A 13,646-nucleotide genomic window follows, 5' to 3' on the forward strand; every position below is an offset into this window, starting at 1 on the left:
TAGGAAGACAAAAGCCACTGAATATCTTAAGTAATAAAAAAAAGCCTTTGTTACTGTTTGTTATTATAAAACACCTGACTGGAAAGAAAAGCCATGAGATTAAAGTATATTTAAAGTTTGCACATGAGAAGGCCACCTTGCTCTTTGGACACTGTAGTAGCTGCGGAAGTATTGAGCGAGGTCTATAGGAAAACTCGCAAAAGGAAAGAGGCCGGCAGAGGGAGAGACCCAGAACAGAGACCCAGGTCTGAAGAACAGAGATCCAGAACAGAGACCTGGCTCTTTGAGTTGGACTTCTCAGATTCATTTTCATTCCCTGCTGTCTTGACAGCTGATAACTAAAAGTCACTCTATCCCATTTTAAATATTAGCCATGCTGAAGACTATATACATCTCAGAGATTCTGTGTGGATTTTCTAACATAATATTTTAGTTGCTGTTCATCTGTTAGTCCATGTGGAAAGTGAAAGACAAGATCCCAGAATTAATTTGCTAAATATTCTTACCAACCTGGAAGTTTACTATATACCTTTTACTACCAGTCCCTCCCATTCAACAGAGTGAAAAAAGAAGAGAAAGTCATTTCCTGTCACTACGAAGGAGACCAAGACAGCACAAACCACAGACTGAGAGCCTTACCTTGTACATAAGAGAGGGCTGACTTGATTCCAACATGAAACACCAGCAGAGGGTGTTTCCTAAATCTGAGGCTCTTTAAATTATTCATAAAGTTCAAGTTTCCACACGGCGTCTTACTGTGCTACTGGGGAACACCTCCCTTCCATGGATATGGCTCTGTTTGTGGTGACATGGTTCAGAGCAAGAAGTCAGGTAGACGTGTGTGGAAATGGCAAGGTCTCCAGGTCACTCAGTGCTACAAGTGAAGGCTGTGTGATGGGGCTGCATTGTATGCTCTCTCCCTGGCGCCAGACGCCAAGTTCACATGAGTCACACTTTCATATCCTGCCCATTTTATTAGTTGGCAATCCTCTAGTGGAACACTTTCTCCTCTTTAAAAGGATCTTTTAGTCACTATCAGCTCGGTTAATGAATATGCATCACATACCTCCTCCAGCCCCCGCTCCTTCTCACCACCCCTTCCTCCTTCAACTCCAAATTGCCGGGACTGTTTTGTTTTTTGTTTTTTTAAAGTCAGGAGCTAATGCAACTTCTGTTTTGGTTTTTGTTTTCAATACAGTCTCTTCTTAAGTGGGTAGTTCCTTCTCTTGTATCCCCCACTTTACAGTAGGATGGGATGTACTAGAAATAGGCTGGAGAATTTTAAAGTATTAAAGACACATAATATACAAAGATCCTCATAAAATGTTGTTTCATTCTGCATCTCCTCTTCTCCCACTTTCTGTTTGAATTTTTTTTTAGACTATTTATTTTTTTATCCATTTGGGGATACAAAATGAAAAGGTGTCTTGACCAAATTATCCCTGGCAATTCTTTTTTAGAATTCTGTTGGTTAAAAAAATATATGATCATTGTAGCTATTTTAGATGTAAGCTTATGTGACAGTTCCTGAGACTAGAATGTTAATAATGAGCACTTAAAATTGAGGTAAAATTGAAGTTCATTATATCGGGTTAGAGTTGGAGGTAGAATGGGTGGTATTGCAGGGTGATGGGTGTATATTTTCATTACTAATATTGTTAATATTAGTCATAATGAATGCTTCCACTTAGTGAATACCCAACTGATTTACGTACATTTCTTTTAAATCATCTTAATAATCCTGTCAACTATAATACATACCTTTTTTGTTTCTGACAAGGAAACTGAATTCCAGTTTGGTTGAGAAACTTATAAGAAGTTACATTATATCTGTTATACCATGACATTTATAAAACTTACTAAAATTTTTCTCCACTGAAACTAACTTCTTTCCTCACTTTTTCCAGTTCGCTGTGGGTCATGATGAAGGTACCTTCCCTGCTAGACCATAGATTATAAGTTCCTTGAGGACAGGGACTATGTCTGTTATTTATTACTATATCCCTTGGGCCTAGCCTAGTGCCAGTTTAGTAGGTACTTAATAAATGTTTCAACAACGAATAAATCTCTGAGCACATTAAAATTGTTAAGAAATCAGATGCAGATTTTTGAAAACAATCTTTGAAATGAAGAACTAAGTTGGAAGACATACAACCTGGTATTTAGACTTACCCTAAAACCACAGTAATGATACTGACGTAAGGGTAGACATATAGATCAATGGAACAGAATCCAGAAATAGACCCACACATTTATGGGCAATTGATTTTTGATGAATATATCAGGGTAATTTAGAGGAAAGGAAAATCTTTTCAACAAAATAAAATGTCTCAGTATCTATATAGAAAAAAAGGAACATCAGCTTCTCCCTCATACCATACAAAAAGTTAATACAGAATGAATCACAGCCCTAAATGTAAGAGCTAAAACTGTAAAACTTACAGAAGGAAACTTAAGCAAAAATCCTTGTGCACTCAAATCACCTAATATTTCTTAGATAGAACACAAAAAGCACAAACTATAAAAAAGGGAAAAATTAATAAATTGGACTTTCTCAAAATTAAACTTTTTCTCTTTGAAAGAAACTGTTCAGAATATGAAAGACACCGTTAAGCCACAGAATGGGAGAAGGTATTTGCAATACATATATCTGATAGAGGATTTGTATCCAATATATATACAAAGAACTCTTCGATAATAAGACAACCCAAGTAAAACGGAAACAAAAAACTCAGACACTTCACAAAGGAATAACCAATAAGCTTATGAAAATATGTTCAACGTTATTAGTCATCAGGTAAATGTAAATTTCTGTGAGATATGACTGCACACTCATTAGAACGACTCAAATGAAAAAGACTGACGTTCTAAGTGTTTGTGAGGATGTGGAGCAGCCAGAATGCTCACACACTGATGAAAATGTAATAGTAAAATCACTTTGGAAAATTCTTAAGTTGTTTCTGAAAGTTAACCATACCCTCAGCAAACAACGCAGAAGCATCACTCCTATGTATTTATTCAAGAGAAATGAATATACAAAGACTTGTGCTTGAATGTTCATAGCAACTTTATTCACAGTAGCCCCAAACTTTATTCACAGTAGCCCCAAATGGGAAACATCCCAAATATCCATCAACAGTTGAATGGATAAACAAAATGTATATTCATATGATGGAGTACTGCTTAACAATAAAAAGGGATGAACTCTGTTACACACAGCCATGTGGATGCATCCCAGAATCATGCTACATGAAAGAAGCAGCACAAGAGTGTACATACTGTATGATTCCATTTATATAAAATGCAGAAAATGCAAACTGATCTATACTGATAAACAGATCCTTGGTTACCTGGGACCAGGGGCAGAGAGAGGGACCTTTTGGGAGTATTGGGAATGTTCTGGATCTTGACTCTGGTGGTGGTTTCACAGATGCATATATCTGTCAGAGCTCATCAACTTGTACACTTTAAATGGGTGAAGTTTATTGTAATTCAATAATATTGATTAAATAAAAAGAAGTTGGGCAAAGGAGGATGGAAAAAATAGTTAAATATATAAAACTTCATTTTATGTTTCTCGGTATACATTTTCTAAACTATGTGCATCCTTACTTTTTTTCATCTCACTTTAAAATAATAAACTTCTTCACTGTTTTAACGTGCATTTACGTACCTTGTTATGCCAACTTGTGACTCCTTAAGAAAGTTTTGATCAAGAAAATAAGAGTTTATAGGAAAGATTATGTCCTGGGTAGTAAGAAAATGAAATCATTGGAGATTATAGTTATACCAAAATGGGACAGTAGAAGGAGAATTCAGCTTATAGATATATTCTTGTTGTGTTAGTTATTATATATATGCAGTGCCCTTAAGATAGCTGAAAATACTAATAGAGGCATCCCAGTTTGAGCACGTGCTTCACCACAGGCTAGTGTTATAATGTAATTTCTACATGACATTTTCTCGAAAAAGCTTGCTTATTGGTAAAAGTAACCAGTCATTCATAACTTTTATAAAAATTGTGGTGTGTGGTGGCATTTGGAAGTTTTATAATTTAGAAGTCATAGTTTATAAATCATGTTTTAACCTACACACCCGTTGTCAGTGCTGCTAAAGTTGTGTATATATGTATACGCCTACAACTTCTTTAAAAAGTCTTTAAAGAAAAATTTCTGTTGAGATCACAAGCACCAAACTTTTGCGAAACCATTTTGCTGTTCATCTATTCGATGGTCAGTTGCAGTGCCCAAGAATTAAGTTCGGGGCCTGGTAGCACAATTTATAGCAGGATCCCATCTCTTTCACCATTGTTTAGAGGTGCAGGCAGCTATGCTTCCCTGCTGCATAATAATGCTCGTCTCAGGTTTCAGAGGACATGTTTGGCAGCCTAGTGGGACATTGCCTGAATCTTTGTCTCATTGGAGCTGAAATCTCAACGTAAATTTGAAATGATTTCATGTAAAAGAACCAACTTATTGTCAGTGAACAATCCAAGCAGCAACAGTTTTCTTTCTAAAACAGGAAGTGATCTATTACCAGGTATCCTGCCCAGTTTATTAGTTGGCACTAAAATAACATTAATTGGCAATTTATAGTGTAAACTTGACAAAAATTTGATGAGGTTCAGTTTAGCTGTTGTTTTTCAGCTGACGCTTGATAAATTTTCTAGAGATTTAAGCACAAATATGTATTCTCATAATTTCATTTACTTGACATTTATTGGGCATCGGTAGTGAGCCCAGCACTGTACCAGGTGCTCGTTTCTTTAGAGCCCTACAGATTTCATTATTTCTTTCTATAGTAATCGTCAAGGAGTATTGTACCATACCATTTTTGCTGCCTGAATAGGTTATTTTCATCCCTGAATTGAAATCACCATTGATTTAATGACCATAAGAGAAAAAGGTAAAGAAAATAAATACTGGGTTTTGGTATCTGCTCACATTAAAGCTTAACTCCATTAAGTGGCACGTTAACGTCTTGGGGTGGGTGAGGGTTGTAGATGCGCCACTCAGGGCAGGAAGGAAGAGATACCTGGGAGAAGCCCACGCTCAAGCTCAACAGTAGGACAAACACGAGTTTCCTGGTTTTTAAGGTCTCTGAGTAGGAGTGATTGTGTGTTCACAAGCCCAGGAGACTGAAAGCCTTTTCTCAGGCAGGTCTTTGAACCCTAATGCACCCCAATGGAGAAAAAGGAGAAGGGTAGGTAACATTCTGGTTTCACTTTCAGATGACAGTGATACCCCTCCAAGGTCCCATCAGGTGGAAAGGCTGATTGCTAAGGAGAGAAAAGCCTATCCCTGATTGGACAGGGCCCTGGATTCCCTAGGGGAAGGGACCCTGCCTTTCCCCATTTTATCTCCAATGCTGGGCACAGAGTAGGTGTTTATTAACTGCTTAATAAATGAATAGTTAAGCAAATGGATAAGTCTACTCTTCTCTGCTTTCACTCTCCTCTTCATCCTGTTCCCTCCCATTTTTCCTGCTTTCTTTTCATTTAGAACATTTGTAATTGTTGATTTCTTTTGATGAAATGTATCTGTTTGTCCTACTGTATAAGCTTTTTGCCTCTCAGCACTGGGGGGTGTTCTCCAATTGCAACTGGAAATGTGCCTGGAACACAGTAGAAACAAATACAGAATTGTTGACTTACATGTGAAATTAACCAACATGTGAAATTAACCAGTGGAGACTAAAACTCTTCAAATGGGATCAATTTTATGAATCCAAAAGGTTGAAATTACTTAGATTAGTATACCTTGAATGTGATTTTTCTTCTTTGTAGGATTTTTAACATAACTGAGAAAAATTGTTTTTAAAGGTTGTTAATCACTATGAGAGTATTGCTCTTTAAATATTTGACCTGAAGATTTTCTTCATCTAATTAGTAAAATTAATGTGTTTATCTCTGTATTCATTGGTACCTAATTATTTGATATAATAGAAAGTTGCATTTCATTTTCTCCAATATCAATGAAGGTACCATTGGATACAACCAGCGGAACAGAATTGATACTCTCATGTATCTCCTGGCATATCCACAAAAACCCATGGTTAAAACAAAGACTATTGAGTTGATAGAATTTGAGAAACTGCCAGCTGGACAGAATGCGACAGTTGCTGTGATGAGTTATAGTGGCTATGATATAGAAGATGCTCTTGTTTTAAACAAGGCTTCCTTGGACAGAGGTAAGTGAATTTCCAAAGCTCTAACACCAGAGGTGCTTGGTGCAGATTTAGATACAGGCATGATCGACTTGAAAGTCACTTGATGTCAAAATGGTAATGTCAGTTTCAAGTGATTTGAATTTTATAATATACAAACAGGAGGTGGTGATGTCTTGGTGTTAACATTTTTTAAATGAATATTATATAGAGGTATTAGTTAAGTATTAATAAGGAATCTTTTTTTTCCCTTTATTTTAATTTATTGCTGACTTGAGACAATTCAACAGAAAATGTGTAAGAACTTGTTTATTTCCTAGCAGGAATTACAATAAGTGAAATACGTTTTTTGAAAATAGTTATATATTCAACAACAAACCTGTTTGAGAGGCCAGTAGCAATATTTGTATGTAAAAGGCTATTTTTTTAATTGTATATCTCAACCCTATAATGCTGTACCTTTTTGTTAGCAAAATGATAAAAGTACACATACACAAACCCTGGCTCATTGTTTTTACGTTTTTCTTCCCCGGTTTTGACAGTTTACTTTTGCAGGTCCCCACTCGGTGGTTTGTTAGCCATCACCTGATCCTCGGTCTGACTTCTGTCTTCATCATCTGTTTCTCTCCTTCCTCCCTGCGTACCCACTCTGCCTTCCCCTTCACTCTTCCTAGTTGCTAGGCAGCCATAATAGTACTCCTAGACATGTGTCTTTGGCATTAATGTTGGCTGCACTTAATTTATGCCTCTTTTTTTCCTCCAAATGACAACAGCCATGCTTTAAAACTAGGTGTTTTCCTTTCTGATTAACTGGTTACATTTATGTGGAAATCTGAAGACTTTGTGATATCTGTCAGAAACTCCACAACACAATTTAATGATCTGAGTTTACTGTCCTCTTGCTTTTAAGCTCCCACCTGTAAATAAAATGTCCATTTACACTTAGAAGAAAACGCTTCTGATTTCATGCAGTTCATATTCACACAGCACTCCAGCACGTTGTACTTAATGGCCATTGTACAAAATTTCAAGATCATGTAATGTTTCCAAAGCAGCTGGCTCTCTGAGCCGAGTTTATTATGGCCATACACAATTTACCAGGAGCCATAATGACGAAGACCTTTCTCGAAGACACACAAATATCTTCATCTACTATCCAGTTGTAGAAGTGTGTTGTTACATCGCATGGTCACCTTCATATTTAAAAAATTACATTAGAGCACTGAGATTTTATTTAGAAATCCACTCTTCCCTGATTGATTTTCTGACTCACATTCTTAGATTTCTTGAAAGAGTTCTGCTTTTGGTGGAGAATCATAAGCAGAGGATTTTACAGCCATGCATTTATTTCTTCAGTAATAGCTGGCATTTAATCTGGAGACTTTTTCCTGTTTAAGTGAACTCTGACATGGCTCAATATATCCTCAGGAGACTAGAGGGAGAATCCAGTTTAAAATAACTGCTTGGCCAAAGGGGAAAAAAGAAATACAGCCATAGCATGTTAGGAAATGTTATTTAGTGCAGGATTGACAGCTCTTTTGAACAACTGATGAATCTTTTTATGGGATTCAGTGGTTGAGTTTTTTGCTCCATCTAAAGGTTTTCTTCTGTTCATTTTGCTTACTTTTCTTAATGTTTAGATTGTTAATTGGTCCTAGAACTTTTCCCTCATCCACTAGATAAATGTGGTCTAAAAATGTAATCAAAGTAAACTCTAATCTTCAGGGCAGCGGTGAACTGTCTCTCCCATAAAAATTATTTGATCGGTCCTTTTTATTCTCTCTCCTCTCTGGAGAAAAATTAAATGTTTTTGTTTGCTTGTTTGGGACTTCCTCTAAATGCCGAAATCAGCAAAAGGAAAACCTTCCAGAGAAGGTTAGCAGAAGTTATGCACCAAAATGATGTATGAGAAGAATGCTGGCTGATCAGTGAACTCGGTCTGTCTCAACTCAGCCACCACCTTGCTGGGTGACCTTGGCCAGTTAATTTCTCTGCTACTCACTCGTAGCACCTGTAGGATACAGGGGTTAAGCCAGGTGATCTCTAAGGCCCTTTCCAGTTTTCATGTGCTATGGCTCTGTGCTCTCAAAGAATCCCAGTGACATTCTTAGGTTTCTCTCACTTTCCTCCAACCTGACAAGGTATATTCCATGCTGGAAAATGGTTGTAGAGATTCTAGTGTTAATATGGTTAGTAGAGATCCTGAGCCAGTTCTTCAAGTTATCAGATTGTTATATGGTTTGGCCAGTCTCAGATTATCTAAATGTAGAGCAGTTTGGGGGTGTTTTTTTGGCGGGGAAGGGAGGTAGAGTGTGGTGGGTTGTTGAATAACACAAATCTTGACCTCTCATAGTTTCATATTACTTGTGGTTCTGAACCCATTTTGGTTTCATTTTAGGCTTTGGGCGTTGCCTTGTATATAAAAATGCTAAATGTACTTTGAAACGATATACCAATCAGACTTTTGATAAAGTGATGGGGCCGATGTTGGATGCTGCTACAAGGAAACCCATCTGGCGACATGAAATTTTAGATGCAGATGGTATTTGTTCTCCAGGTAAAAGCCTTAAAAAATTTTTTTCATGTATACATTTTTAAATTATGAAAGTTATTCAACAGTATTTCTAAATGTTTGGTATACAGGGCAGAAAAAAATAGCAACCTGTAAAACCCTCTCCTAACTCAACCAGTGTGGTCACTTTTGATGAATTTCCTTCCAGTCTGTTTTTCTGTGCATACGTTTTTACATAACAGCAATCTATTCTAGTTATACTTTTCTACTTATTATTTTGAATAAAGCCACTTTAAGGAAATATTTAGAATAAGGTCGTGTCCCTGCATCTACAGCAGTATTTCATCATTTGTGCATTTAGCTTACAAACTGACTTCAGAATCCTCTTCCACTAAAAATTGTGACTCTGTTGTACTTATAAACCTGTGATGAATTTTGTTGATACAACCCACAGCCCCTGCCCCGATGAGTCTTGTAGGCTAGTGTGGGAGACTAACGTTGATCAAAGGATCGCACACAAACATAGGTCAAATTGCAACCAGGTTAAGGAATCATATAAGGAGCTATGGGGCAATTTTATGGCAAGAGTATTTGACCTAGTCAGGAAGGTCGAGGTAGCCTTCCCCGGGGAGATGACCAGCAGCTGCAGGATAAGTAGAGTTAACCCGTGAAGCAGAAGTGGGGGATGTCTAGGCGTGGGAAGGGCTTGTGCAGGTATCCTGCAGCTCGCTCACTAAAGGACCCAGAGGAAGGCCAGTGTGCCTATGGGGGTGGGGGGGAGGGGCAGGGCGCAGTGTGGAGAAGAAAGTAGAAGGGGGCCAAAGATAGAGGGGGCCAAATGAGAGCTCTTGAGGCTGCTAGGTGACAGGAGCCGCGGGGAGGTGGCGAGAAGGGGGGCTGGGTTGGAAAGGTGGCTAGGAGAGGAAGTCCACACAGCCCTGCCCACGGATGCTGCCCAGGGGGTGAGTGCTGGGCGGTGATGCTGCATCCGCCGTGGTGCCCCGAGCCACGTGGTACATGGCTTCCCCTCCCTCTTGCTGCCTTTGTACTCTTAAACCTGGGTGCTGTGGCAGGGAAAATAAGCGCAGTGACAGTCGTGTAGTAGTTGGTCTTTGAGCTTACCATGAACAGGTACCAAGCAAAGGTGAGAATAGCAGGAAAATCAAAGAAATATTTGTATTTTCTCATTGTCCAGGTTAGGTTGGTGGTGACTTATTACTGGTTGAAATAACTAGTAAGTGGCCCAAACCTGTTCTAACACTCAATGAGATATTTTAAATTGCTACCTATTGACATGAATTTTCTCGCATTAATATGGTCTCCTAAATGAGTTTCTTAATTTTATACACAGTGTGATCTTAATCTATGGGTTTTTCAAATGGGCTTGCAAAATTACAGACAAGCCCTGTTGAACTCTAGTTCCCACTGTGTGGACTCTTCTTTCTTCCATGTCTGGATTTCATGCACCAAGTCTAATCACATGATTTTATGCACCAATAATCTTCGCGTTCCATACAGATGATAGTGATTTGTCTAACAACCCTTCTCTCTTTCTTAGGTGAGAAAGTAGAAAACAAGCAAGTGCTTGTAAATAAGTCCATGCCCACAGTGACTCAGATTCCCTTGGAAGGAAGTAATGTGCCCCAGCAGCCGCAGTACAAAGATGTGCCCATCACGTATGTATTGGAAATACATTGAAAGGTTTTTAAAAAGAAGGAATAGAGGAAATTGGAAGTTAGCTCCTTTTGGCTGGTGACTCCCAGATAGACATCTGCCCAGTTTCAGCTCCAAACCAGCACCTGGACAGCAGGGGCCCCAAACCCAGGTCCAAACCATCTTTCTCTCCTCGCCTACCCCAGCCTCAGACATGCTCCTTCTGGGTCCCTCCCTTGGTGAGTGGCACTGCCATCCTGACTCCTTTCCATTACAAACCTTAATTTGGTAAATCCTGTAAGTTCTCTCTCCTTAGCAGTTCTCTAATCCACCGATGACAGCTGTAGCTGTCTGAGTTTGGCCCTCCTCTCCTGCCGGACTCGTAGTTATTGGTGACCACTTAGCCGCCTCCAGTCTTGTACCTCCCCACATCTCTCAGGCTCTCTCTGTTACTGCCAGAGTAATTTTTTCCCCTAAATTACTCATCTCTTCATGTTACTCTATTGAGCAACTAGAATAAAACTTGAGTAGATTGAGTAAAACTCTCAGTGACAGTGTTGCCTGTAGGATAAAGGCCAGATGAAATAGTAATACATACACGACTGTCCGTGACCCTTGGCATACGTCTCTAGCCCTACCCTTTTGCACATTGGCCCCCATATTTCTAGTAAATTGTCTCTTATTCTCCAAATGTTCCATCTGACTTCAGTGCATTTACTCATGCTGCTCCCTCTGCCTGGAATTTCATTCCCTCTGGTCAGGACTCAGCTCTAGGGTCCCCTCCTCTGGGAAGCAGTCCTTGATAGCCTGCCCCTCCCTGCTACCACTGTCATCCCCAGCCCCTGGTAGGACTGACTGTCATCTCCCTTGGGCCTTTCCTCTTCCCCATACCACTGATAACCTTCTTGCACTTACCTTTCTCTCTTCCTTTATTGGTTGTGTGTTTCTTTGGGGCAAGAACCATGTCTACTTAATCTTTGTATGTCCAGAGCCTACAAGGATCTGACACAGAGTAGACTCTGAATAATGGTATGAAAAATAGATAAGAGGTGAAGTGTGTGAAAAAATTCACGATGGGAGAGCTGAGTAGATAAAAGTAATATTTAAAAAGTGGTTAATAATTTGGAGTTGAGTAACAGGTTCCAGCTCAAATCCCAGGTCTGCTTTGTATGAGGCATGTGTCCTGGACAAGTGCTTATTAACCTCTCTTAGCATCAGTTTTCCTATAAGTTTTCCTTATTCCTTATTTCCTGTAAAGGAATAACAACATGTGAATAGTATGTGTGGTGAAGATTAAACTGCATTATGCCTGCCTCATAATAAATGTTAGCCATTTTAAACTAGGACTGTACCAGGGAAATTGTCACATTTGAATTTGTTATTGAAAAATGAAAGTCATTTTTTCAGAGCCCAAAATGGGAATGTCAAAATATTCTGTGATAGGTATTACATAAAATATGGCCAGGGTGATAGGTTCACAAAGGGCAGTTTGAAAACTCTGCTTTAGTGACTTCCTCTTAATATTAGCTACAAAGGGGCAACGGATTCATATATTGAAAAAGTGATGATATCTTCGAATGCTGAAGATGCTTTTCTGATCAAAATGCTGCTGAGACAGACAAGGCGTCCAGAAATTGGAGACAAATTCAGCAGTCGTCATGGGCAAAAAGGTAAGTTGTTTCATTTCTCAATTTTTTTATATAACTATAGTAAAGTATTTATTAACCACTTTATATAAGAACTACTTTATAACTGCTCATTAGAAAAATTTAGTATGTTTGAAAACTTATTACTGTGTTATCAGAAGTATTCTCGTTTTATTTCTCAGATTAACCTGTTTATATTTTAATGGCATTTAAAAATATACCATAGTTCTGCTTCTCTATGCTATTTATTTCATTCTACAACTGCTTGGGCCAAAATTATAATTATAAATACATTCTAGATGATGTACCTACTAAAGTACGAGTGGCTGTTCAGAAATAAATAGTAATACCTATTTTTTATGAAAGGTATATATTTAAAATACTGTATGTTCTGTTGGGGCATGGTATCATAGGATGTCAGCACCACAAGATACCTTCATCTGCCCCTTTAGTTAACAGATGAGGAAGTTCACACTCCGCTTGGTAAGCAGCCAGTCAAGGCTGCGCAGCTGGTCACTGAGCTGGTGTTAGGACCCTGATCTCCCACCTCCAGTGCAGTGCGTGTCCACTGCATAGTGGTCCTTCTCCTACACGCTGCTTCTCCAGCTCATCCCACTGGCGAGCCTCACTCTTCCCGTTGGTGGTTAATGCTGGGTTTTCATTCATTTTTGGTTTTGTTTTGTTTCGTTTTTTTATCTTCAAGAAATGTGTGTACTGTGTCACTGTTGATTAACTCATTATCAGTAAGGTCTTTTTTAGTCAATATATACCTAGTATTTAAGTTTGTCCTGGGTTTGAATTTTTTCTCTGTTTGCCACTTACTAGTTTTAAGAACAGCAACAGCAGCTAACACTGTTGTGTGTGGCAGTGTCTTCAGCACATTATATTTCCTAACTCATTTGTTTTTTACAATCCCAGGACGTAGGTGCTGTTATGATCTGCATTCTATAGATGAGGAAGCAGAGGCACAGAAAGGTTAGCTGCTTGCCCAAGGTCCCCAGCTGGTGGCAGAACTCGTTTCTAAACCCTAGCAGCCTGGCTTCAGAGTCCATGCTCTTAACTAACTACTATGCTATCCTGACTGTTAAGCAGTTAGGATTGTGCCTGACACATAGTAAGTGCTCAAGAAGTGAGAGCAATGATCATTAATACTGGCTGTTATTCATTCACTCTTCAACTTTGAACCTCACCTTTGCTTATAAATTGCTGGTATGGTGTCTTCCTGTTTTTAATTGATTGGTTTGAGGATAATTATGCATTGTATTCTTGATGATTTTGACTGTTTATTTGCCAAGCAAGTATATCAAATTTTACAATTTGTTTGGTCAGATGAATCTAGCCTTAGTTGTCATTCCATCAATGAAACTGTTTCAGACTAAGATACTATTTCATCAGAAGCATTTGTTAGTTCAGTTAACAAACACAAGATTATTTCAGCCTATCAATATTTTATAAGAAAGAATTGGTTCCATCTATAAATGTGAATTTGACACCTCTACTTCATACAGTTTCCTAAGATGCTAATTCTTAACTTTTGAGTGTTTTTAAACATATCTTGAGGTTCTCGTATTTTCCACTGCTTACTAGTGAAAGTCAAATTCTCTGTATTGAGACTGTTTCTCCTTCTCTCTTGGTCTTGACAATTTCTGAGGTACACTCCTGAGTCTTTC

General features: G+C 38.5%; 1 protein-coding gene across 1 annotated transcript in view; it reads left to right on the forward strand.

The window, feature by feature from the left end:
* The window catches only part of POLR3B (RNA polymerase III subunit B), a 115,141-nt gene that overhangs the window by 69,476 nt on the left and 32,019 nt on the right, over positions 1-13,646 (forward strand). The window contains exons 20-23 of the mRNA XM_060025536.1: positions 5,980-6,189; positions 8,564-8,722; positions 10,236-10,353; positions 11,858-12,000. Of these exons, the coding sequence (XP_059881519.1) occupies positions 5,980-6,189; positions 8,564-8,722; positions 10,236-10,353; positions 11,858-12,000 (630 nt within the window). The remainder of the gene's footprint in view (positions 1-5,979; positions 6,190-8,563; positions 8,723-10,235; positions 10,354-11,857; positions 12,001-13,646) is intronic.

Source organism: Delphinus delphis, chromosome 11 (assembly GCF_949987515.2).
Source record: "Delphinus delphis chromosome 11, mDelDel1.2, whole genome shotgun sequence".
NCBI lineage: Eukaryota > Metazoa > Chordata > Mammalia > Artiodactyla > Delphinidae > Delphinus > Delphinus delphis.